Here is a 27,597-nt window from a genome sequence, read left to right on the forward strand (position 1 = left end):
AGTCTATCTTTTTAACATCTCAACAGTTAATATTATTAAAAAACCCTCTTTCACATATCAGACCAAAAAAGTACATGATCACAATTCAATTTCCTGAAAGTCAACAGTCTTTAAAATATTAAAGCAAATCAGAATGCTAAATTAGAAAAGTCATTCAGTAGAGATACTCATAAGAAAAAAAGTGAAACAATCATTTATAATTCCAAATATTATATTAACATAAAGAAGTCATAATTTGGCAAATTTAATCAATTTATAAAAGTGCTTCATTAACAGAAATAAGAAAGTAAAATTCGCAAAGGCAAAAACTACTCAAGCACTATAATCAACTAAGAGAACACTGAAGCATCCAGCAAATCTCTTACTGAACTGGTTTCTGAATAGCTAAACCAACCACCAACTCAATTTTCTCACATGTTTAATAGTCACGGGAAACTACATACTTAAGTTAAACTCAACATAAAAGAAGGAAAACTAAGAATTTAGTTCCACAGTTTGATGACTCTATTGTTACTCCCACCAAATCAACTGGAGCAAGTACATCAAAACCAATTCTTCATATTTCAAAATTTTATTGAAAAACTCATTAATTCTGAACTTGAAGGCACATTTTTAAAACATAAGTTTTTTGTGTTATTCCTACTTTGATATGTAACATTTAACAAAGTAGTCTTCTACTTACCTAGATTTTGTCTTATTAACATCTCGTTGCAAAAACAATCTCATTCGAAATTAACTCAAACCTGAAAGAATACATGTAAAGACCATCATTTAGTTTTTGTGTCAAGTATGAATAAGTACATCTATGATACACTTATTCTTTGAAATTAAAAACTGCAAATCAAATTATTTTGACATAACCTGTATCCAAAAGTGGTTCAACTAAAACATGACCATTTTAAACTTTTAGGAAACTTGCTAAGTACCATTTTTTTATGAACAATAATCTATTCAAATGAGAAACTTAAACTTTCTAGTTCTCTTCCAAAAAATTTACAGTAACTTTTCATTAATTTTAATAGTATAGCAATTAAAATCAGTATTTGTTAATAAAACACATACTTCTATCTAGATGTTTATCTAATACTATTAAATATATATACATATATATATATGTACCAAAAAGTACACCAAAATGCTGAAGAAAAAAAATACAGTATGAGATGGCATGAAAGTATATACTAACAGTAAATATAATAATGGCTAACAATGATTAAGTACTTAGTAAATGCCAGGGACCATTATTCTAGAGGATAGTACACACTGATACTTTCCTGCTTCCTCAATTTAATTCACAATCTAGTATAATGTAACAGCTACCCCAACATTCCACTGAAAATTGACTTGAAAAATTACCTACCCCTAATTTTATCACATTCCACAAATTCTAAAAACTCAGTATGTCTTATCCTGTATTCTACAAATCTCCTTCCCCAGCCTGAAACTAGCTTGTTATTCTTTTGAATTCTTATTCACAAAAAATGGCACCACCATACCTACTGCCATTCTCACCTAGATTCCTGTAACTATTCTATTTCCAGACTATCGTCTCAAATTTATTCTTCCCAGAATCATGTAAGTTACCATTTTGCAATGGCTATTGTGAGGATGTCACATCTACGCTTCAAGTCCTTCAACAGTACTTACTCATCAATGATCTCATCCTTACCGATTATCCCCAATCTTTACTCTCACATTCACTCCAGGTTTCTAATACTAAACCCCTTCAACTCCCAGAACAGCCCCCATGCCCTCTCAGCTTTCACGCTGCTTCACATGGTGAACTATACCTACCTTTTCTCTCTCTTTAACTTTGCTAACACCTTTCTTACTAGTTTTGCAATATTTAGCTTAGTCACCCTGAAAGATCCTTCTTCAATTTCTTCCGCTATGGTGTTTCTCAATTGCATAACTGTTTGACAGCTCTATTATCAACTGTTTACTTATGTGTCTCCTGAACTACATTATGGACACGAAGGACAAGAATTCATTCATCTCATTTCAGCATTTTCACTGGGTGGCACATAGTAAAGGTACAACAGTGCAGGCTGAATCAAAGATTAGAAGTTTTGTGTTGTATCCCAAAATGTACACAGGGATATAGAAGATAAAGAAGTAAAATTCAGGCTAATGAGTTTAATTCACATTTCCAGGACTCGAGAAAAAAAATCCATATCACTTCTGAATCTGGTAACATTACTTTATGAAACAACTACATCTAAGTAAAAAGACAACGATAAAAATCAGCCCGGTGCAAACTTCTATTGAGTAAATTAATCAATTTCACTGATCATCAATACCAAGATTTTGGTACTAAATGTTTGCATCCCTACTGAAAACAAAGTTTGTGGACTATAAATCCTAGACTCATTGAAGTATTAGACTTAAGCAAAAAAGAGCTAGAGAAGAAGGTGAATATGGTCTTAATACTAATGTCAACAACCTAGCCAAGTGTTTCTCAAACTTTAGCACACCTCAGCATCACCCAGAGGGCTTGTTATACAGACTGCTAGCCCCCACCCTCAGAGTTCCTGATTCAGTAATTCTAAGTTGGAGCCCAATGATTTGCATTTCTAATAAGTTCCTAAGGTGATGCTAGTTCCAGGACCACACACTAGGAACTGCAGACCTGGAGTTTTCTGCATAATGTCTAGAAGAGATGAGAATATTCTCTCAGCCACCCAATGCCACCAATCTTTACCTACCCAGGACTGGATACTGTGACCTATTACAAGCTAAACTAAAAATCAAAGTGAGAACACTAAAAGTCTACTATGAATTGCTGAGTGTGATGGGATGAAAAAAAATGGCCCTGCAAGAGAATCCACATCCTAATCCCCAGAACCTGCGAATATTACCTTCTATAACCCCTCCCCCCAAAAGAAAAGTCTTTACAGATGTGATTAAGTTAAAAATTTTTGAGATGGAGAGATTATCCTGGATTATCTGGGTGGGCCCTAAGTATTCTTATAAAGAGGGAGATGGGGAAATTTGACTATACACAGAGAACGTGAGACAGAAGAGAGAGAGATTTGAAAACACTGGCCTTGAAGATTGCAGCCGTAGTCAGGAATGTCTGTAGCCACCAGAACTGAGAGAGGCAAGGGATGGATCCTCCCCTAGAATTTCTGGAGAGAATAACCCTGCTGACACCTTGATTTCTGTCCAGTGATCCTGATTTCAGACTTCTGGCTTTCACAAATGTCAAACATAAGTTTGTTATTTAGAACCACCTAGTTTGTGATAATTTGTTAGAACAACAATAAAAAATGAATATACTGATGATGGCAGGTTCTCTAGGAAGCCAGAAGCACTACATAAACCAGAAGCACTACATAAAAGGTGCTATGAACAGATTCTTCATATGTTCAAACCCTAGTTCCCAATGTGACTGCATTTGGAGAAAGTGCCCTCAAAAAGGTTAACTGAGATTAAATAAGGACATAAGGATGGGGCCCTAATCCAATACGACTGGCATCCTAATAAGAAGAAAAAGACACCAGGGATGCATGCACAGAGGAAATGCCACGTGAGGACACAGAAAGAAAACAGCCGCCTTGAGGAAGGAAGCCTCAAATAAACCTAACACCCTAATCTTGGACTTCTAGACTCCAGAACTCTGAGAAAATAAATTTCTGTTGCTCAAGCCACCAAATCGGTGATATTTTGTTATTGCAGCCCTAGCAGACTAATACAAAGGATATACATGTTTGCACAACAATGTGAATGCACTTAATGCCACTTTCCTATACTTTAAAATGCTTAAACTGTTAAACATTATATGTATACTTTACCACAATCCATAAACACCACACAAAGACAGTAACTAACTTTGACTTCAGTTCTTTTTTATTTTGCTCTTTTCGGTTATATTTCAAAGTCCGAGAAAAAAAACACTTGTAATTGCATTTGTTCCCCAGAGTCAAACCAGGTCACTGTAAACACTATATTTTTTAAAGGGGAATTTATAATGAAGTTTGATAGGAAGTACTTTTTAAATCCACACCTAAAAAATATAATTAGGATACTGTCTAGGTGAGTAATGAGAAAACTACAGATCAATATACCTGATGAATACTGAGCAAAAATCCTCAACAAAATATTAAAAACCAAACTTAACACATTAAAAGAATTCTACACATTGACGAAGGTGGATTTATTCCTGGAATGCAAGAATGGTTCAACAAATGAAAATCAATGTAACATACCATATTAACAGAACGAGAGACAGAAACCACATGATCATCTCAATCGGTGCAGAAAAAGCAGCTGTCAAAACCCAACACCTTTTCATGACAGAAACGCTCAACAAACTGGTAATAGAAGAAAACTACCCCAACATAATAAAAGCCACATGTGAAAGGCTCACAGCTAGCATCAAACTCAACAGTGAAAGATGGAAAGTTTTTCCTCTAAGATTAAGAAAGTAAGGATGCCTCCTCTTTTTTTTAAAAAAAGATTTTATTTTTAAGTAATCTCTACACCCAGTGTGGGGCTCTAACTCACAACCCTGAGATCAAGAGTCATACGCTCCACCAACTGTGCCAGACAGGCACCCCAAGAATATCTACTCTTGCTACTTCTATTCAACATGGTACTTAAGTACTAGTCAGGGCAAAAGGATAGGAAAAAAGAAACAAATGATCTCCAAATTGGAAAGGAAGAAGTAAAATTATCTGTTTGCAGATAACATGATCTTTTAGGTAGAAAATCTTAAAGATTCTTAAAAAAAAAAACTCTAATAAACGATTTTAGCAAAATTTCAGAATATGAGCATGTGATGATCAGCTGCATTTACATATCCTAACAATGACCAAACTGGAAAACAAAATTATGAAAATCTAACTTACAGGGGTGTCTGGGTGGCTCAGTTGGTTAAGTGTCTGACACTTGGTTTCAGCTTAGGTCACAATTTCAGGGTGGTGAGATCAAGCCCCATGTGAGGCTCCGCGCTCAGCGGGGAGTCTGCTTCCCCTCTTCCTCTCCTTCTCCCTCTGCCCCTCCCCCTGCTTGCACACATGCTCTCTCTCTCTCTCTCTCTAATGAATAAATAAATCTTAAAAAAAATTAAAAATAGAGTTGCCCTATGATACGGCAACCCCAGTTCTGAGTATATATCCAAAAGAATTCAAAGTAGGATCTCAAAGACAGATTTACAGCATTATTCACAATAACCAACTGGCAGAAGCAAGCTGAAAGTTCATTGACAGAAGAATAAAGGAAATGTGGTATATACATGGAACACTGGAATGGAATACTGTGCAGCCTTTAAAAATAAGGAAATCTGATCACAAGCCACATTAAGGAAGAACCTTGAGAACATTATGCTAAGTAAAATAAGCCAATCACAAAAGACGAACACTGTATGATTCCACTCATGAAGTATTTATAGTAGTCAAAATCACAGAAAAAGAGTAAAAAGGTTGTTACCCAAGGGTTGGAAGTGAGGGTGTGATAAAATTAGAGTCTAATGGGTACAGAGTTTCAGTTTTGCAAAATAAAAAGTTTTAGAAATCTGTTGCACAACAATGTGAATATCCTTCTTTTTTTTTAAGATTTTATTTATTTATTTGACAGAGAGAGAGAGACAGAGACAGCGAGAGAGGGAACACAAGCAGGGGGAGTGGGAGGGGGAGAAGCAGGCTTTCCGCTGAGCATGGGAGCCCAAGCGGGGCTCGATCCCAGGACCCTGGGATCATGACCTGAGCCGAAAGCAGACGCTTAACGACGGAGCCACCCAGGCGCCCCCAATGTGATATCCTTAACACCACTGAACTGTACACTAAAAATGGTTAAGATGGTAAATTTAATGTTTTTTTTTAACATTTAAAAAATATGTAAGTACCAAGAAAAAAAAACACATACAAGGGCCAAGATGGATTAACAGGGATTGAGTTTGCCCTCCATCTGAAAAGTCTAAAAAGCCAGAACTATATATGAAATGACAGTTTTTGGATATTAGACAGGCAAATACAGAGGCTGAACCCTAAGAGAAGGGAAACAGATGAGGTAAACCCTCCAACAATCCCAACTTACTACAGACCCTCACCTGGGGACAGGATACCCAGGCAGAATCTGGCGGTTTCCCTGAGTCAAGGAGACTGAATTGGAAGTCCAAAGCTAAGACAGCTAGGGACTGCAGGGCAAAGTACTAGAGAGAAGACAAACTGCACAGAGTGAGAACACCCATTAAGTATTATTAAAACAAACCCAAGACCAAGGAAAGAGCCACTCAAAAGGATGACAAGGATTATTGCCCTAGTCTCAAACAAAGACAAAAATAAGACCTGTTTCCTTCAGACAGAGTGGAAAACCTCTTGATTCAGGTAGCACTGACTAGAGTAACCCTAGACTAAACGCTTTTGAAAGAAAGACCCAAAAGGGGAATGTAGCTCAGAAGGGAAGAATCACAAAGTAGCATGGGAAACTTTCAGGTGTGATAAATGTATTCAGTATTTTGTTTGTGTGGTGATAGCTTCTAGGTGTATACATACCTCAAAACTTATACTGTACACTTTAAATATGTGTACTTCACTACATGTCAATTATTTCTCAATAAATCCATTTTAAAACCTCAATTAAAACAAAACAACCCAATCACAAAATGGGCAGAAGATTTGAAGCAACAAATCTTTTGGTGAAATCTTTCACCAAAGATATATGAATGTTAAGTACATGAAAATACACTATCACTTGTCATAAGAAAAGTACAAATTTAAGCCATAATGAGTTATCACTACACAACTATAAGAATGGCTCAAATTAATAAGACCAACCATACCACATGTTGGTAAATGTGTGAAGGAACTGAAACTCATACAATCATACAGGAAGATAAATGGCACAACTACTTTGTAAAAAGTTTCACCATTTCTTAAAGTCAAATATACATCACCACATGTATGATCCAGTCACTCCACCCTCCTAGGTATTTACCCAAAGAAATGAAAGCATATGTTGATATAAAAACTTATATATAAATGTTCACCTTTATTTGTAATAGCCAAAAGCTGAAGGAAAAAACATCCACAGACATGTGAACCCTTACACTGTAACTTTATAATGGAATAAGAGTGAACTAATTACACATGCAACGTGGATGAACCTGAAAATAACTATGATGAGTGAAAAATATGTAGACAAAAAGATTATATACTGCATAAGGGAAGGAGCAATAAGTATGAAAGAATTAAAAAGGGGCACAAGGAAAGTTTTGAGGGTAAAGGATATGTTTACTATCTTGTTTGTGGTGATGGTTTCATGGGTATATATAGATATCAAATCTATTCAAATTATATACACAAAACATAAGATTATATGTCAATTATACTTCAACAAATCTGCGTAAGATCACAATAGGCAAATATTAATAAACTTGGGAAAACAATGAGATCTTAAGTTAAAGAAGTCAGAGTAATAATAATGAGCACAGAAATAATACTGTCATTTATAACCAAAAAAGAACAGACACAAAATGAATCATCTCTCAACATCTACCACTGGTACTACAATTACTCTGCAATTGGTAATTCACTGCACGAGCAATACTTCCAAAATGTCATAGGATATATCCTACAAAACAAGTAAACTAGAGTCATCTGGACCTTCAAACAGATTGATGTATTCAATTTATACTTGCCTAAACTTCTGTACTCAAACACAATTCCTACTGAAATAGAATACTGCTCACCCTAGAACATAGAAATTAATTTTACAGCATGAATCAAAACTCTGTCTGCAATGGGGCACCTGGGTGGCTCAGTCATTAAGTGTCTGCCTTTCGGCTCAGGTCATGATCCCAGGGTCCTGGGATCGAGCCCCACATCGGGCTCCCTGCTCTGCGGGAAGCCTGCTTCTCCCTCTCCCACTCTTCCTGCTTGTGTTTCCCTCTCACGTTGTGTCTGTCAAATAAATAAAATCTTAAAAAAAAAAAATCTGTCTGCAAAGTAGCCCCAATTCTATTCTACTCCATTATCCATGCGTTTGGCAATGAGGCTTTGGGGTTTCACCCATCAAGAGGGAGAGTGTTTTCCCCTGCCCTTTAAGTCTAGGCTTCCTTATAAGGAAGACTAATGGAATGCAATGCATGTCAGTTTGCCAATTCTGAGTTAGACCTCAAGAGACCTTGCATGTTTCTGCTCTTAGAATCCTGCCTCCACCATAAGAACAAACCCAGTCTAATCTGCTGGAGGAAACAAGACAGCCCAAATGTCCCACCACAGGCCATCCTAGAGAACCCAGCCAAGAGAAGCAAAGCCACCCTCCTGAACTGCTGCTAAATGCAGACTCATCAATGAGCCCAGCCAAGACCAGAAATACTGCCCAGCTGACTCATAGACTTGTTTTAATAATAAATGTGTTTTAAACCACCAGGTTTTAGAGTAGTTTGTTACACAGTAATAGCTAACTGATATAACTCTATCCTAAAGATACCATATTAAATTATTCTTATCCCTAGAAGAGTTATTTTTTTTTTTAAAGATTTTATTTATTTATTTGAGAGAGAGAGAATGAGAGACAGAGAGCATGAGAGGGAGGAGGGTCAGAGGGAGAAGCAGACTCCCTGCTGAGCAGGGAGCCCGATGCGGGACTCGATCCTGGGACTCCAGGATCATGACCTGAGCCGAAGGCAGTCGCTTAACCAACTGAGCCTCAGGCGCCTAGAAGAGTTATTTTAGATTAACAATTGGTCTAGATCTTAATTTTGAAGGCAAGGGAAAAAAGAGACATAGAGGTCTATTTTACTGTTTTATTAGCAGTGACTCTACAAAACATCTTGTCAGTTTGTCAATCTCAAGAGACATATAAACCGAGCAAAATCATTTTATAAGTAATGTTACCAGTCACTATTATTTTTTGTGAAATTCTGTTGCTAGACAGCTTTACTAGATTCAACCATATAATGAAATTTTTCAGGATCCTCCAAAAATCGATGAAAACTATTATAGAGCAATCTGCTATCATCCCTTTTCTTATTTATGTTAATAGCACCCTGACTGCCCATTAATAAAACACTCTTACTCAACTGTTAAAGTGGTACCAATTATAGGGCCCTGAACTGAGGGATGAACAAGTGACACCCAGGCTGATGAGAATTCCTCAGGTAGCCACAGTAATTTATTCATGGATGAGAACGTGGGCTAGAGTGGGAAATTAAAAATCCTTCTCAGGATGTCTGCAAGTACTAGGAAAGGTATACTCTTCAGTGGAAATAACAGCTATGAGAATTATATGTGTCAGGCAGCCATCTCTGCCCACCTCCTAACGTACTTAGGAATGAAGTCACCACAGAAAAAACCCAAGCCACGAAATATAAACATTATCACAATAGTATCATACGCACCTATCAATCCAAACATGCCTGAAATAATTGCAGTTAATAGCAGAATAGTAAATATTTCTCAATCCTCCTACTGAAACCTACTAGAGAAACTGAACAAAATATTAAAAACAATCAATCTGAAGACACCAAAAAGCTAACACAACAGTAAAGAATGACCAGGCCAGGATCTAAGACAGGATGGAAACCTACAGATACCCTGGGTGGCCTGGGTGGCTCAGTCGGTTAAGTGGCTGCCTTCAGGTCAGGTCACAATCCTGGGGTCCTGGGATTGAGCACCGCATCAGGCTCCCTGCTCAGTAGGAAGCCTGCTTCTTCCTTTCCCTCTGCCCTTCGCCCTCCTCACCCTCGCTCATGCTCGCTCTCTCTCTCTCTCAAATAAATAAAATCTTAAAAACAAAAAACAGAAAACAACCCAGCACCCAAGGATGATTTGCCGTGGGGGTTTTTGCCAATCCAGATGAGGCAGCTGAGAAACTGATCATTATTTCTAACATTGTTAGAGTTAACAGAACTAAAAGGGGAATGTAAGGTTCAGAAACGGTGGGAACCATATAAATGCTGCCCACTATTTCAGCTGAGACCCCAAAGGACTAAACTCCAGTGAGCCAGAAGTAAACAAGTCCTTGCACGTACTGCAGCCCTACCTAAAGACATTTAGCTGAGCAAATAAAAAAAACTCAATCCCTAAAATTTAATTAAAGTAATCCCAGACTGCTGGAGACCCCAGGTGTGACACAAGCAAATGAAAATCATCTCTGGAAAAAGACACTACCATAGGGCTCAGAATTTAAGCCTGGAAAAGCAGCTGAAAATTTAAATGGAATTTAAATGAAAGAACATGGTAGTAAGAGCACCAGAGAAGCAGTCAAACAAAAATTCTCTGTATAAATTTTGCCCAAATCACTGGATGACTGATAAACTATGTATGCACAGAGAACAACTGAAAGGGTCAAGGAGAAAAAGTTAGCAGAGGTCAGTATTTTTACACTTGAAAAACAGAGCTGTACTATTGATGCTTTTTCAACAGAGTGTATTTCTCAAGTGTGCACAGTTTGGGCAATAGGGAGCTGAAGCCTTATAAGGCTGAAGTGACTGAGGACAGAACCCAAGCCCAGGAGAACAGGTGGAAATTATTGGAATCCCTAGGAGCAAGAAAATCACAGGGCAAACGTCAAAATCAGAATATAAATTTCATCCAATTCCCAGAACATGAATAGAAACCAGAGTCACTAAAACATATTCATAATGTCCAGTTTTCAAGCAAAATTGTATCATACACAAAGAAACAGTAAACTGTGATCCATACTCAGGAAAAAAGGGGGAGTCAACAGATATTGATCCTGAGCACCCTGGATGTTAGGGTTAGCATATGAAGAATTCAAAACAGCTATTCTAACTATATTACAAATATTAAAAGAAAATAAACTCAAAGAATTGAGAGAAACCATGAAAAAAAAAGCTGAAAGGTAAAATAACTGAAATAAAAAATTCAACTGAAGGGGGTGATTAGAGGTGGCAAAGAATTAGTGAGCTTGAAATATGGCAATAACACTGTCCAGAAAACAAAGTAAAATGAAGAAAAATTAACAGTCTCAGAGACCAGTAGGACAGTATCAGGCAGTCCAACATAAATATCACCCAATTCAACACTGATGTACAAGATGCAACAGAAGAGAAGAATAAAAAAGGTTCAAAATAATGTTTGTTGAAGAAATAACCAAAAACATCTCAGATGATAGAAAACAGTAATTTACAGATCCAAGAATCTCAATAAACCCAAGTAGGATAAACATAAAGAAACATTTCTACACACATATCATAGTCAGGCTGTTAAAGGCTGTAGAGAAAACCTTGAGTGGCCACAGAAAAATGGCTACGTATAGGAAATGACAGTACAAGTAATGGCTGACATCATCAGAAAAAATGGGACATGCTAGAGCAATACCTTCTATATCCAGTGATACTATCCTTGAAAATGAAGGTGAATAAAAAAAGATATTTTCAGATAAAAATGAGATTTGTGTCTAGCAGACTGTAAAACAGAATTAAAAAAAAAAAAAGATGGGGGAACGAGAGAATAAAAATACTTAATCCAAAAAGACAGCAAGGTGAGAAAAAGAACATAACAGAATAAATAGAAAGCACATTAGACTCTACATTTGAGCCCCAAGACATCAATAATTACGTGAAATCTAAATAAACTTTACAATTAAATGATGAAGTGTTAGATCAGATTGAAATAAAAACAATGATATGGTGTGGATACACGAAACAATTCTGAAACAAAAAGGCACAGAAAAACTTAAAGGTTGGGGGGAGAAAATGAACCACCCAAACACTAACTATAAGGCCCGTGTAGCCATATTGTTATTAGTTAAGGTAGACTGCAAAGCAAAGAGCATTACCAAAGACAACGAGAAATAATGATGATAAAATGTTCAACTCATCAGAAACATTAAACAATTCTAAATTTGCAAAAATGGGCAGCAACACAAGAAAGACAAATCCATAATAACAGAAGATTTTAACACATCTCTAATTGAACCAACATGTTGCAATTAATTGTGGGGGGATGTAGAAGTTTTAAACAACATGCTTAACCAACTGACTTGACACATATAAATACTATACCTAAAAACCTGCAGAACACAATTCTTTCCCAAAATACACAAAATATTTATAAAATCTGGCCAATAAATATCTAAAAAGGTACAATCACATTTGGAATCAGGGAAATGGGAAATAAAACCACTACACATCCACAAAAATTGCTAAAATTAAAAATTAACAATACAAAATGTTGGTGAAGATGAAGTACAAAAGTGTTGATGAGATTATAAATTGATACAAAACACTTTGGGAAAAAAGTTTTTAATATCTTCTTAAACATAAATACACTCTAAAACTAAGCTATTAAACTATTTACTAAATATAAATGTGTGCCTGTGTGCGCACTAGGAGACATGTGCAAGGAAATAAACAGCAGCTTTATTCATGAAAGCCTAAAACGTAGAAATAATCCAAATTTCCATCCGTAACAATGAATAAATTGTGGGTTATTCATATAACGTACCGTACTGTACAAGCACACCTCAGAGATAGTGTGGGTTCAGTTCCAGACTGCCACAATAAAGCAAAATTGTAATAAAGCAAGTCGAATGAATTTTTTGGTTTCCCAGTGCATGTAAAAGTTGTGTTTACACTATACTATAGTATATTAAGTGTGCAATAGCAGTATGTCTTTTAAAAAGTACACACTTTAGTTTCAAAATATTTTATTGCTAAAAAATGCTAACCATTTTCTGGATTATCAGCAAGTCATGGTCTTCCCTCAATGTTTATGGCTGCTAACTAATCAGGGTGGTGATTCATGAAGATTAGAGTGGTTGTAGCAATTTCTTAAAATAAGACCACAATGAAGTTTGGCACATGTATTGACTCTTCCTTTCACTAATGATTTCTCTGTAGCATGTGATGCTGTTTGGTAACATTTTACCCAGAGCAGAACTTCTTTCAAAATTAGAGCCTAATCCTCTCAAACCCTGCTGCTGCTTTATCAACTAAGGATGTATGTAATATGTATACCCTTTGTTGTCATTTCAACAGTCTTCACAGCATCATCACCAGGAGTAGATTCCATCTGAAGAGAGCACTTTCTTCGCTCTTCCCTATGAAGCAACTCTTCATCGGTTCAAGCTTTATCATGAGATTGCAGCCATTCAGTCACATCTTCAAGCTCCACTTCTAGTTCTAGTTCTCTTGCTATTTCCACCACATCTGCAGTTACTGCCTCCACTGAAGTCCTGAACCCCTCCAAGTCACCTCTGAGAGTTGAATTCAACTTCTTCCGAATTCCTGTTTGTGTTTTTATTCTGACCGCTTCCCGTGAATTATGAATGTTCTTAATGGCATCTAGAATGGTAAATCCAGGTTTTCAATTTACTTGGTCCAGATCTATCAGAGGAGACACTATCTATGGCAGCTACAGTCTTAAAAAATGTACTTCTTAAACAGACTTGAAAGTTGAATTTACTCCTTGATCCATGGGCTGCAGAATGGATGTTGGGTTAGCAGGCATGAAAACAACATTCACCTCACTGTACATCTTTGTCAGAGCTCTTGATCAAGTACATTGTCAGTGAGCAGTAATATTTACAAGGGAATCTTTTTATCCAAGCAGTAGATCTGAACAGTAGGCTTAAAACAGTCAGTGAACCATGTTATAAAAAGATACGCTATCAACCAGGCTTTGTTATTCCATTCACAGGGCACAGGCAGAGTAGATTTAGTGCAATTCTTAAGGGCCCTAAGATTTTTACAATGGTAAATGTGCACTGACTTCAACTTAAAATCACCAACTGCATTAGCCCCCAACAAGAGTCACCTGCCCTTTGAAGCTTTGAAGCTAGGCACTGGCTTTTCCTAACTATGATAGTCTTAGATGGCATCTTCTTCCAATATAAGCCTGCTTTGTCTACAATGAAAATCTGTTGTTTAGTGTAGCCACCTTTGTTAATTATTTTAGCTAGATATCTTCTGAAGAACCTGCTGCAGCTTCTACATCATCACTGGCTGCTTCATCTTGCCCTTTTATGTTCTAAAGGTTTCTTTCCTTAAACCTTGTAAACCAAAACTCTGCTAGCTTCAAACAGTTCTTCTGCAGGCTTCTCACCTCTCTTAGCCTTACAGAATTGAAGAGAGTTAGGGCCTATTGCTCTGCCTTAGGCTCTGGCTTAAGGGAATGTTGTGGCTGGTCTGATCTTTTATCCAGGCCACTAACATTTTCTCCACATCAGCAATTAGGCTGTTTAACTTTCTCGTCATTCATGTGTTCACTGATGTAGCACTTTTCCTTCAAGAACTTTTCCTTTGCATTCACACTTTGACTAACTGGTCCAAGAGGCCTAGCTTTTGGCCTTATCTCAGCCTTTGACTTGCCTTCCTTACTAAGCTTAATCATTTCTAGCTTCTGATTTAAAGTGAGAGACATGCAACTCTTCCTTTCACTTAAAAACTTAGAAGCCATTATAGGGTTATTAAATGGCCTAATTTCAATATTGTGTCTCAGGGAATAGGGAGGCCCGAGTCAAAAGAGAGAGACAGGGGAACAGCCAGTCAGTGGAGCAGTCAGAACACACAGAACATTTATTAAGTTTGCCATCTTATAATTGCCAAAACAATTATAATAATAGCAGCAGCAATCACTGATCACAGATCACCATCAGAAATATAATTAAAAAGTTTGAAATGTTGCAAGAATTACCAAAATGTGATAAAAAAGACATGAAGTGAGCAAATGCTGTTGGAAAAATGGCACCAATAGACTTGCTAGATACAGGGTTGCCACAAACCTTAAATTTGTAAACAAAAAACAAAAAACCACCATTCGCAAAGCTCAACAAAGTGAAGCGCAATACAATGAGGTATGCCTGCACAGCCATGAAACTGAATGAACTATAGTTACATGCAAAAATAGATATGAATCTCACAAACAATGCTGGAAAAGCCAAGATCCATTTATATACATTTCATTAACAGGAAAAAATATATAGTTCAAAAAGTGGTAAAAATATAAAAAAATAAAACAAAATATAAAAATACAAAACAAAAACCATAAAAGGTTAGACGGTAGTCTCTCAAGGACAGAGGGAGAGGTTTGACTGGAAGGGAAAAGAATGGAGGAACTGGCAATGTTTTAATTCTTGACTAGGGGTTGGTTAAGCAGGTACACACTTTTGAATTCTGAAGTTGTACATTTTTCTTACCATGCATTGAGTATTTTTTCCACATTAAAAACATTTCAAAATTAAAAATACAGACATTTAAGGTTTTAAACTTTCCGCCTAAGCACTGGCATTACCTACCCTACAGTATTTGTTTTTATTTTAATTAAAATTATATAAACGCATATTTTAAGAATGAAATAAAGCTTGTTATGAAAATCAGCACTACCCACCACCTCTTCTCTAACCATCCCTCCCCCACCCAATTTCTAAACAATTTGGTTATACTGGTTTTTCATTTTGGATTTAATTGCCTCCTACATAAGAAAATGAATTAACTCTCTAGTATTCGTTCTATATTTTCTATAACCTCCTCAAAGCCCTACATAAGGATGGCTGACTTTTTCACTAAAGTGTTAAAGCAATTCAATGGAGAAAAATAGGTCTTTTCAACAACTGGTGCTGGAGCAACTGAATATAAAGAGAGAAAAAAAAGAATACCAACTTAAATCTCACACTCTATACCAATATTAATTTTAAGTGGACTATAGATTTAAATGTTAAAATGTAAAACTATTAATCCTGTAGAAGACAGAAAAAAAAATCATCAGGATCTAGACCTAGAAAAAGAATTCTTTGAATTAACATCAAAAGCATGATCCATAAAAAAAAAATTGATAAACAGGACTTCATCAAATCAAAAATCTTTTATTTACTCTGTGAAAGATCCTGTTAAGAGGATTAAAAAACAAGTGACACAGTTGGAGAAGATGTTTGCAAACTACATAACAAGACTCTAAAATAGAACTCTCAAAACTCAACAGTAAGACACAGCAAAAATATCAAAATAAGGACATCTGAAAAACATCATCTCCATTAAATCAACAAGAACAATGGCAAAAAAAAAAAAAAAAAAAAGAGTCAACATTTTCCAAACGAGAAATTAACCAAAGTCTTGCTGCAAGACTTTCTTATTCAAGAAAGATGGCTAAATCTTGATTAAGACCAGCAAATTTTGTGGCATTTTATTTTGCCCTATTCCCATCCTGCCACTCCAGCTCTATAGTAGCTTTGAAACTCAACAGTCCACAAACCTGGTGAAAACTAATAGCCCGGCAGCTATACTTGGCGGGGGGGGGGGGGGGGGGGCGCGGTGAGGGGCAGAAGATGATGAGATCACCTCTACTACATTCCCAGAGGACTGTCATTATTTGACATGTTTGGTGGTTTCTTGGAAGACCCCACTCCTAAAGTTACCTTAATTTGACCTCGGAGCTCACCCAATGCAGAAAGAGAACAAAACAAAACTTTTCCCCAAGGGTGTTTGTCAAAAAACTATCAGAGGCCACTTTTTTATATTGCAGCTGACCAAGGCAGTGGATAAGACAAACAACAGGCTAACCAAAAGAGCTGAAAAAGAAAAACTGGGTGCTAAGAAAAGCTGCAATATATTCCTGAGAATCTAGATGGTCACATGTAAGCACAGGGATGTGCATATGCTCAGGAAAGGCCTGAGAAGACCCTAAGCACTCACCTCTGGCTAACGAGAGGCTCTGCAGGAAGTGTAAGGCAAAATTATAAAATTCCTTTCTGAATGTTGAGACTGGGAGATTTCAGGCATTTAAGGACATCTCTGTTGAATTATTAGACCACTAAGCTAACTGAATAGAAACTTCAGGGGCCACCCATGATAAAGAATACAGATTTTACAGGGGTGCCTGGGTGGCTCAGTCAGTTAAGCGTCTGCCTTCGGCTCAGGTCATGATCCCAGGGTCCTGGGATCGAGCCCCGCATCGGGCTCCCTGCTCTGCAGGAAGCCTGCTTCTCCCTCTCCCACTCCCCCTGCTTGTGTCCCCTCTCTCGCTGTGTCTCCCTCTGTCAAATAAATAAAATCTTAAAAAAAAAAAAAAAGAATACAGATTTTACAGAATTCGTTTAAAAAAACTCTTTATTAGTTTAATAAACAACAAATAGTAACAACAAGCACTGGGAAGGGGAGAATCTGATTATCAAAGCTGCCACACTGTTTAAAATGAAGTTTTCAACAAAAAAATGATAAAACTTCTAACTATATGAGAAAGAATGGCTCATACACATGGGAAAACAAACAAAAAGCAGTCAACAGAAACTGTCCAAGGAAACACAGACATTAGACTTACTAGGCAATATTCACAAATCACTTACTTTAAACATGTTCAAAGAACTAAAGGAACTTTGTCAAACGAACTAAAGGAAAGTATGAGATGGATGTCCCACAAACAGAAAACACAGAGAAAGAAATCATGAAAAAGAATGAAACAGAAATGGAGTTGAAAACTAAAAAAATTTAAATAAAATTAAAAATTCACTAGAAGTTTTCAGCAGCAGATATGAGCAGGCAGAAGGAAGAAATCAGTGGATGTGAAGATCGAGATTATCTACTCCAAAAACAGAAAGAAAAACAAATGAAGGAAAAAAAAAAAAAAAAGAGGAATCTAAGATACCTGAAGGACACCATTAAACATGCCAACATACACATAATGGGAGTCCCAGAAAGAGAGGAGGGGAAAGGGCAGAAACAATATCTGAATAAATAATCACTGAAAATTCCCCTAAATTTAATGAAAAATATTACCCTAACACCCAAAAAGCTCAAGGAACTCAAAAAACAGAGAATCCTGAAAGAAGCCAATAGATAAGTGACTTGTCACATATCGAGATCCTCCATAAAATTAATAGTTAATTTCTCATCAGAAACCATGGAAGCCAAAAGGCAATAGGAAGACATATTCAAAGTACTGAACAAGTAATACTGTCAACCAAGAATTCTTTACTTTTCAAAAATGAAAGTTAAGACATTCACAGATAACCAAAACCTGACAGAACTGGTTGCCAGAAGACCTGCTATACAAGAGATACTAAAGGCTGAAATGAAAGGACACTAGGCAGTAACTTGAATCCACCTGAAGAATAAAGAGCACAAAAAAGGTAACTAGATAGGTAAATATAAAAGACAGTATAATTTTTAATTTTGTAACTTTTTTCTTCTATCATTTAAAAGACATATAGAGGTAACTTACATGACAATAATAGCACAAAGGAAGGAGAAGGAATGGAGCTATACAGGAGCAAAATTTTTGTATATTTTTGAAATTGATATTAATCTGAACTAGACTGAAATAAGTTATTAACTGCAATTCCCAGGACAACCACAATGAAAAAAATATATAGTGAAAAAAAGGAACAACGGATTTTAACGGTACTAGAAAATAATCTATTTAGTACAAAGGAAGGCAATAGTTGAGGAATAAAGGAACAACAGAAACAAATCTTAAGACACAGAAAACAACAAAATAGCAGACATAAATCCTCCCTTATCAGTAACTACATTAAATGCAAATTAATTGGTCATTCCAATCAAAACCCAGTGACTGACAGAATGGGCAAAAAACCACAATCCAATTAGATGTTATCTAAAAGAGATACACTGTAGGTTCAAAGACACTTTAGATTCAATAAGCTGAAAGTAAAAGGATGGAAAAAGATATACCAAGCAATCTGTAACCAAAAGAGAGCTGGAGTAGCCATACTCTTATCAGACATAATAGACATTAAGGAAAAAAAGTGTTGAGACAAAGAAGGACATTTTATAATAATAAAAGGATCAATTCATCAAAAATTATAGATCAACTATAAACATATATACTCCTAACAATAAAGACTCAAAATATATGAAACAGAAACATATAAAGTTGAAAGGAAAAATAAACAGATAAAAACAAATAAAAATAGTTGGAGACTTATATACCTCATTTTCAATAATGGATAGAACCAGACAGAAAAACGCAAGGAAACGGAAGACTTTAACGCTATAAACTAACTAGACTTGACATTCATCTACAGAATACTCCACTCAAAACAGCAGAACACTTTCTTCTCAAGTGTACATGGAACATTCTCCAATACAGACCATATATTGGGCTATAATACAAGTTTCAAAAATTTTAAGGAAATAAAATCATACAAAGTATGTTCTCCACACACAAGGGAATCAAACTAGAAAGCAGTTACAGAAGAAATACGGGAAATTAATATGTGGGAATTAAGCAACTAAATAACCAATAGATCAAAGAAATCACACAGGAAAATTATAAAATATGTTAAAACAAAAGCACAAGTACGCCAAAATTTAAATGATGAAGTGAAAGCAATGTTTAAAGGGAAATTTATAGCTATATATTCCTACATTAAAAAAACTCTCAATTCAATAACCTAACCTTTGACCTTAAAAAAACAAAAAAAGAAAAAACTAAACCCAAAACAGGCAGATGGAGAAAATAATAAAGATTACAGCTTAAATGAATGAAACTGAGAACAGAAAATACAGAACAATCAATGAAATCAAAAGTTGGTTCCTTGAAAGTATCAATGAAATTTACAAACCTTCAAAAGGCTGGCCAAGAAAAAATGACAAATTATTACAATCAAGAATGATAAAAGGATCATTACTACTGGCGTTTTAATAAGAAATAAAAAGGATTATATGGGAACACTAGGAACAAATGCATAGCAACAAATTAAATAACCTAGACAAAATGGACAAATTTCTAGGAAAAAACTACTGAAACTGAATCAAGAAGAGGCAGAAAATCTAAATAGACCTATACCAAATTAAAGAGATTAAGTAATGAATAAACTTACCAAAAATAAAACAGGATTAGATGGATTCTCTGGTGCAATCTACCTTTAAACCAAATGTTTAAAGAATTGACACCAATGCTTCTCAAACGTTCCCCAAAATAGAACAGGAAGGAACATTTCCTAATTCATTTTATGAAGTCATTATTTTACCTTCATACCAAAACCAAGACATCACAGGAAAAGAAAACTATAGATAAATGTCCCTTTTGAATAAAATCACAAAAATCCCCTCTATTTCACGTGTGCTCGCATACAAGTGTTTCTAAAGACATACCATCTAGATCCTCTCTTCTTCTTGTCCCAATCTGAACTGATCATTCTTCAGACCTGCTGCACAGCCCACCCTTCTTGGATTTCCCTCACCATTTTAGTTATGTGTTCTCTTTACTTCTCTCCTATACTAAATTCTATTTCCTGGAGAATTCCTCTTTTTTACTTAACCCATCATTTTCATAAAGTCCACGTCCTCTAGTAACTTCCTGAGATACAGTGCAATGGAAGGAAATATTCTAACAACCTCTTATGTTTCATAATTTTAGCCTATTCCCACACTTGATAGCTTGGGAAGGTACAGAATTGGTAGTTTGGAAATACCTTTCCTTCAAGAGTTTTGAAGGCATTATTCCATTAACAATTCCTTTCCATTGTTACTGATTCCTAATCTCTTTTATATGCTTCATATGGGAAAGCTGTTGGGATCTTCCTTTTATTTCTGGTGTCTGAAATTTCATCATGATGTACTTTGATGTGTTGTTTTTCGATCACTACGCTGAGCATTCTGTAAGGCGTTTCAATGTGAAAACCCAAGTTTTTTGTTCAATTATATTAATTTCCTCCACACATTTTCTCCCATCCTGTAATTCTTTTTTTTTTTTTTTTAAGATTTTTATTTATTTATTTGAGACAGAGAGAATGAGAGGGAGGAGGGTCAGAGGGAGAAGCAGACTCCCTGCCAAGCAGGGAGCCCGATGCGGGACTCGATCCAGGGACTCCAGGATCATGACCTGAGCCGAAGGCAGTCGCTTAACCAACTGAGCCACCCAGGCGCCCTCCCATCCTGTAATTCTTATCTTTCATATGTTGAACTCACCAAATATGATCTTCTAATTTCCTTATCTTCTACATCACTTTTTGTCCTGCTTTCTGGAAGATTTCAACTTTATCTTCCAACCGTCTGCAAGAATTTAATATTCTAAACTTCTAACTCTTCTATTAAGTATCTCATATTCTATATTTCCAATCCTATTATTTCACATTCTAAAGGTCTAAGAGCTTTTGTTTTCTGAGGGTTGCCTTTTTACTTTTTATAGCAAGCATCCTTTCTTGTTTCAAAGATACAATTATCTTACTTCCAAACATATTTCAGTAACGTTTTAAGTTTGGGGTTTTTTGGGGTTTTTTTTTTGCGGGGGGGACTGCTGTTTCTATCTCTGCTTTCATACTGGGGTTATCCTCAAATGTTTAATGATCCTTATTGTCATATCTTAAAATGAAACATATAAAAGCTATCTGGAAATCCTGTGTTAATGGGTAGGTGTCATTGCAAGATGATCAATCTGGGCCCATCTGGGCCATTTCCCTGGGTAGATCCACATCTGTTAATATCTGTTGGTCTTTTTTCCTGATCGTTAGTTTGCTAAACAGGATTAATCTTCCAATCTCACATCTGGGGTTATGAGCCTGACCCCCAGTATTCTCAGAACTAATAGAGAAAAAGAGGCTGGGGATGATTCCTGGTTCAACATACAGATTGCTGTGTAATTCTGTTTTTTAGTATGACACCCTAACCCAAGCTGTGTGTGGAGTTCTCAAATACAGAAATCCTCCATTTGAATATCAGAGAAGAAACCTGAAGGTAGGAAACCCTTTCCTAGTACCACAAGTGTTGCTTACTTGTTATTATACACTTTGGGGCAATTCTTTCAAAGTACATGAAGCCACCAATTTCTGAAGCATCCCAGAGTATACAGTACCAATTCTAGGCCTCCCCTACTAAGAGCAGAAAATTCAGTTTTCTCAGATCTACAAAATTAGTTACCACTTGCTGCTTTCAAGCTTCCAAGGTTTTACTTCTGTGATCAACTTTCCAGTTTTCTTTGTCCTTGACACCCAATGCCTTTTTAAGAAAACCACTATTATAGGGGCGCCAGGGTGGCTCAGTTGGTTAAGCGACTGCCTTCAGCTCAGGTCATGATCTCAGGGTCCTGGGATCAAGCCCCGCATCGGGCTCCCTGCTCAGCGGGAAGCCTGCTTCTCCCTCTGACCCTCCCCCTGCTTGTGTTCCCTCTCTCGCTGTCTCTCTCCGTCAATTAAATAAATAAATAAAATCTTTTAAAAAAATTATTAAAAAAAAAGAAAACCACTATTATAATTCTATTAGGAATTTGAGAGCAAAGTAGTTTTTTAACTCATGATGTTTAAATGAATATTAATCTCATTTGTTTTTTGTGTCACGTGCTCATTGTCGTTAACCTCTAATCAGTATTAAATTTAAGCTTAAATCCCAGGAGTACACAGAGTTTTCATCATCCAAGTAGTTATAATCATTTGGCTTTAACATCTAGTTTTATTACTTTAGTCAAAAAACATTGGACTATACAATTCAATTTCTCTAATTTAAAACTTCAAATTCTCTTTGAAGCCCAAGACACAGTTTTTTAAAAATTCACAGGAATTTGAAAAGAATGTCTATTCTCTATTTGGAACAAAGTTTGACATACATCTAGTAAGTAAAACATACTGCTACTCAAATCTTTATAGCCTTAATTTTTGTTTATTTGTTCTATTAAATTCTGAGAGATAAAGTTGATATTACTAATTTCTCTAAAAAAAGGCTACTTACTTTACTTTACACTTCTCATTTCAATGCTGTTTATCACACAAAAGTTCAAGCCTGATAGTGTTTAGTAGTTCTTTTTATTAATTAAAAAATGCCTTTTTTCATCCATTTTACCCTAGAAAGGTTTTTCTCCTTTGCTTGAATTGATGAACTTGTAAGTTTTCGTATTTTTGCCATTCCTTTATTTTTAAGATTTCTGTTATTATGTCTTAGATAAAACTCAAAACCACACACCAAAAATTTTTAATTCAGTATGTAAAGGTGGGGAGTGAGGAGGACCAATTCCCGTTACATGAAGAAAAAGCTATTGGAAGGGTTTAAGGTAACCAAACTTGACAGGAAGTTGGTGAATAAGTTTTGGAAAATAATATGAACCAGGAGAAAGTTAGACAAGGAACATCATACTAAAGGACACCTACGTAGGATGCCATTTGTATCACTCTAAATGGCACTGCCATCATTAAGGCATTCACTGACCTAGCATAAGATTTTTGGTTCCATCACAGCAACTGGAAATTACCTCCATCTCTTCCACCTCTTTCCTGTATGAACTTTTTGGTAGGATCAATGTGTATGGAATAGTCAATTTTGTTTCCTAGTCCCCATCCCTCTCAAACTGCAGCCTCTCCTCATGCACATGGTGATTTTTCGTTGTTTTTCAGCTTGTATAGACCCAAGGAGCACAAAGAGGTGGGGGTGGATCCATTTCCAAGAAGCTTACAGGCAAAAAGGGAAGAAGAAAAGAGGTCCAGGGGAGGGCTTTCAGGGAAGCTTCCTATTCCCATACCAATAGTTCATCATGATAATCAGAGAGTAGACCGTTCTGCTGTCATCCCTTCTCACCCATACTATTTATACCAAAATGCCAAACTTCAGAGGATGGATGAAATCTCTATTTCCAGTGACAGTAGGGAACAGCCTATTTTCTTTTGCTTTAACTGATATTTCAACAGGTAACTTGGACACAGTCAAATGTACCTCCCTATTTTATCATGTTGCCAGAAACCTAACTTCTTTACTAACTGAAGTTAACCCTGTATTAACTGTGAGAATGATTAAAATGTAAACTTGTTAAAGTAAGACTAACATACTATCTTAAGTTCCTAGACTCTATTAACTCCCAAATTCTGTTCTATTTACTAACTCTAAAAAGGGCAGAAAACAATTTTTAATTGTATTACTTGTATAATTTTTTCATAGTTTTTAAATTCTTCTGTTTTAAGGGGCACCTGGGTGGTGCAGTCTGTTAAGCATCCAACTCTTGGTTTTGGATCAGGTCGTGATCTCAGGGTCGTGGGAATGAGCCCCACATCAGGCTCTGTGCTCATCGCACAGTCTGCTCTTAGCTGCCCCTCCCCACAGCGAGTGCTCTCTCTCTCTTTCTCTAATAAATAACTCTTTTAAAAAACTTCTTCAGTTTTAAGAATAATCTTACTCACTTTAAGACATGGTACACATTCAAGAACTCTTAAAAACTCCAGTAAAGACAAACAACTTACATCTTAAATTTCAAAAAATACTTCTGTTCCAAGGGAACTATAGGAATCTTTTCCCCCAATAAAAGCAGTGTGTTCTCAACTATCCTAAATTTTAAAATAAGCATTTATTTTAAGACAAATTTAAACACTGAAAGTCCAGACTAATTTTTATTATCTGTTTTCCCACCAGCTCCTATACCAATTAGAATGTCTCTTAAACCATGGCTACAATGTACTATTATAACTCAAAATACAACATTACAATTACAAACAAGCTCTTCTTATTATTCATCTCAAGCACTTTTTTTTAGTTCAAAGTACTAGCATTTCAGAAAATACCACTATAGCATAACTTTCTTGAGTTTTACTTAGTTTTCCAATCAAACTTAAAAGCTCATCAGTTTTTTATAGAACAAAGCAGATGTATCCCAATTAGTGTTAGTAACTTATTTGCAAATTGTGTGTCCAAGTAAATTTATTTTCAATAGCTAGAGATAACAAGACTGTTCCATTCTAATTTTAACTTTGCATGACAAACAGGAGCCACACACTTCACCTGCCTGATTTTAAAACTACCCATCCTTACTCCCTCCCTCCCACCAAGATAATAACCTCTAACTTCCTCACTTCAATCTTTCTCTCAGTCATGTTACATGTGGCTGCTAATCTTTTTTATTTTTCTTCATTTATTTCTGTTCAGTGGACTTTAGTTGAATCCCTTATTTCTAATTTCTAATCCAAATTTCTTTAGATTCCTCCAGCTCAGGCCACAATCTTATCAAATTTATTTTTCATTACATTCATTTAAAATAGATTCTACTTTGAGTAAGGAAAATGCTTGCATTCCACAATTCCCATCTCTGTGCTTTTTAACATACCTTTCTCCCTAGTTGATCCTCCCTTCCCTCCCCACTAATCTATTCATATTTCTTCAAAACCTAGATTATAAAAATATTTTTGCCAAGCTTAATTAATTAGTCTAATCTTACTGGATACCACTCATTTTATTTTGTGTCAACTCAGTAATTCAAATATTTCATTATTAAGTACTCCTCAAGTTGTGTCTTAGCTCATGAGCTCTTTAGAGGAGGAACCATATTCTTTGCTCTATTATTTCAGCATTCTTACCCCCAGTGAGATACTACATGAATTCTATATAACTAACCCAATGAAAACAAGCAAAGGTTGGAGAAAATACAACCATACAGTAAGGTTTTTCTGCATACAAAAAAATCCAATCTCCCAAAACTAAATTCAAATATAATAGCCATTTTTGTCAAAACAACACAAAAACATAGAACATACTCTTAAATGTGTTTTTTCTACCCAGAGAAGTCAGCTCTTAAGGCTGTTAATTAGTAACATTTGAACTGTTTTGTTTGTGGTTTTCTAAATCTTACCCAAAAGGTATTATATAAAATTAGTATTTTGTAGATAATAACCATATGTTTTCAAGGTCTAATCTAACCAATTTTGCTTTAGCCTTCTATACTTCACAAATACAAAACCTACATAAGTTGATAGATGAGGTTTTATTTCTTCAAGACAACTATTAAAATTCTTAGAGCAAGAGTGTATTAAGCAAAGTTATTATACATTTTAAAAAACCAAAACTTTAAATATTTTCATTCATAAATTCAAAAGTATTCATAATCCAACGTTAACGAGAAAGGTATTTTCTTTTTTTTTTTTTAAGATTTTATTTATTTGCCAAAGAGAGAGAGAGAGAGAAAGAGAAGCAGGCTCCCCACTGAGCAAGGAGCCCAATGCAGGACTCGATCCAGGACCCTGGAATCATGACCTGAGCGGAAGGCAGATGCTTAACCATCTAAGCTAAATGTCCACTTCTGCACAATTTATAAAACATATCTATTCCTCAAACTAGGCATACTAGAATGTAAAGATACATATTTTCATTGTTATATACTTTTTACAACTTTATTATAATACATATTTCAGAAATAAAAATCCTTCTCCCAAAGCACCAATTGTTACACTAGTAAACAGGGCTTCCGCTGCTCAGTATTTATGAAACACGATGTTGTAACCATTAATTCCATTTGAAAAATAAAATTGATTCAAGCGCTAGAAGTAAAATCATGATCACTAACTCCATTTCAGTTCTCATTTAGTAAAGTGTACCTCATGGATTTTAACCATTCAAATTTTTGTGTAACTGTCCTTAAGGTAACATTTTAGTTCTTTACACATAAATATCAAAATCTTTCAGGTTGAGAATGGATACTGAGCTGTAAACAGAAATGTACCAATTTATTCTTATCCCTACAATCACAATCAGAAATACTCAAACGCCTTATTAAGTAACCTGCGATGCTTGAAAGCTAACTCACATAATGCTTAGAAGCTACTATTAAAGAGGTTCCAAAAGGCCTCTATATAAGGAGGCAATCCAAGACCTCCTCTACCTCTTGGCTATATGCCTAGAAAATACTGTAATGAAAGCAAGCCAGATAACTATGTTATCTCTAGAAGCAATTCAAATCTCTGCATTCTAAACAAATTTTCTCATCATAAAACTTCTAAAGGGTCAATATTAATGAAAACTAAGAAACACCTCTCTGATTTTGGCATAAACCACACTGGGAAAAAAAAAAAAAAAGGAAGAGCCATGGAACCAACTACTTACCATCTCATTGCCTCCAAATTCACTTAATGCCAAACAAGGATAGAAAAGAAAGAGATTCAAGCCATCAATTCTCACTACCCTCGGAAAGGAGGACAAATATGCCATAAACAAGTTCAAAAATAAGCCGAACTTATTCATGGTGATAGAGATCAAAATAGTGGTTACTTCTGGAGAGGGAATTAATAGGAAGGGGCACAAAGCACCTTTCTCAGTGTTCTGTATTTTGATCTGAGTAGATGTTATGTGTACCTATATGTAAAATTTCACTGAGCTGTATTCATAAGATTTGTGCACTTCACTGTATGTAAGTTATATCTAAATAAAATATATAGGGGCGCCTGGGTGGCTCAGTTGGTTAAGCATCTGACTCTTGATTTCAGCCCAGATCATGATCTTGTGGTCGTGAGACTGAGCCCCATGTTGGGCTCCACACTCAACACAGAGTCTGCTTGAGATTCTCAACCTCTCCCTCTGCTCCGCCCCTCCTGCTCTCTCTCAAATAACTAAATACATCTTTAAAAATAGCACCTGGGTGGCTCAGTCGTTAAGCATCTGCCTTCGGCTCAGGTCATGATCCCAGGGTCCTGGGATCGAGCCCTGCATCAGGCTCCCTGCTCCATGGGAAGCCTGCTTCTCCCTCTCCTACTCCCCCTGCTTGTGTTCCCTCTCTGACTGTGTCTCTGTCAAATAAATAAATAAATAAGATCTATTAAGATAAATAAATAGGGGCACCTGGATAGCTCTGTCGTTAAGCGTCTGCCTTCGGCTCAGGTCATGATCCCAGGGTCCTGGGATCGAGCCCCGCATCCGGCTCCCTGCTCCGCGGGAAGCCTGCTTCTCCTTCTCCCACTCCCCCTGCTTGTGTTCCTGCTTTCGCTATCTCTCTC

General features: G+C 36.1%; 1 protein-coding gene across 1 annotated transcript in view; it reads right to left on the bottom strand.

Moving 5' to 3' along the window:
• Window positions 1-27,597, bottom strand: part of ZNF644 (zinc finger protein 644) — a 102,085-nt gene that overhangs the window by 66,811 nt on the left and 7,677 nt on the right. Inside the window, exon 2 of the mRNA XM_021690111.1 lies at window positions 683-743. Coding sequence (XP_021545786.1) covers window positions 683-726 — 44 coding nt within the window. The 5' untranslated portion in view covers window positions 727-743. The remainder of the gene's footprint in view (window positions 1-682; window positions 744-27,597) is intronic.

Source organism: Neomonachus schauinslandi, chromosome 4, assembly GCF_002201575.2.
Source record: "Neomonachus schauinslandi chromosome 4, ASM220157v2, whole genome shotgun sequence".
NCBI lineage: Eukaryota > Metazoa > Chordata > Mammalia > Carnivora > Phocidae > Neomonachus > Neomonachus schauinslandi.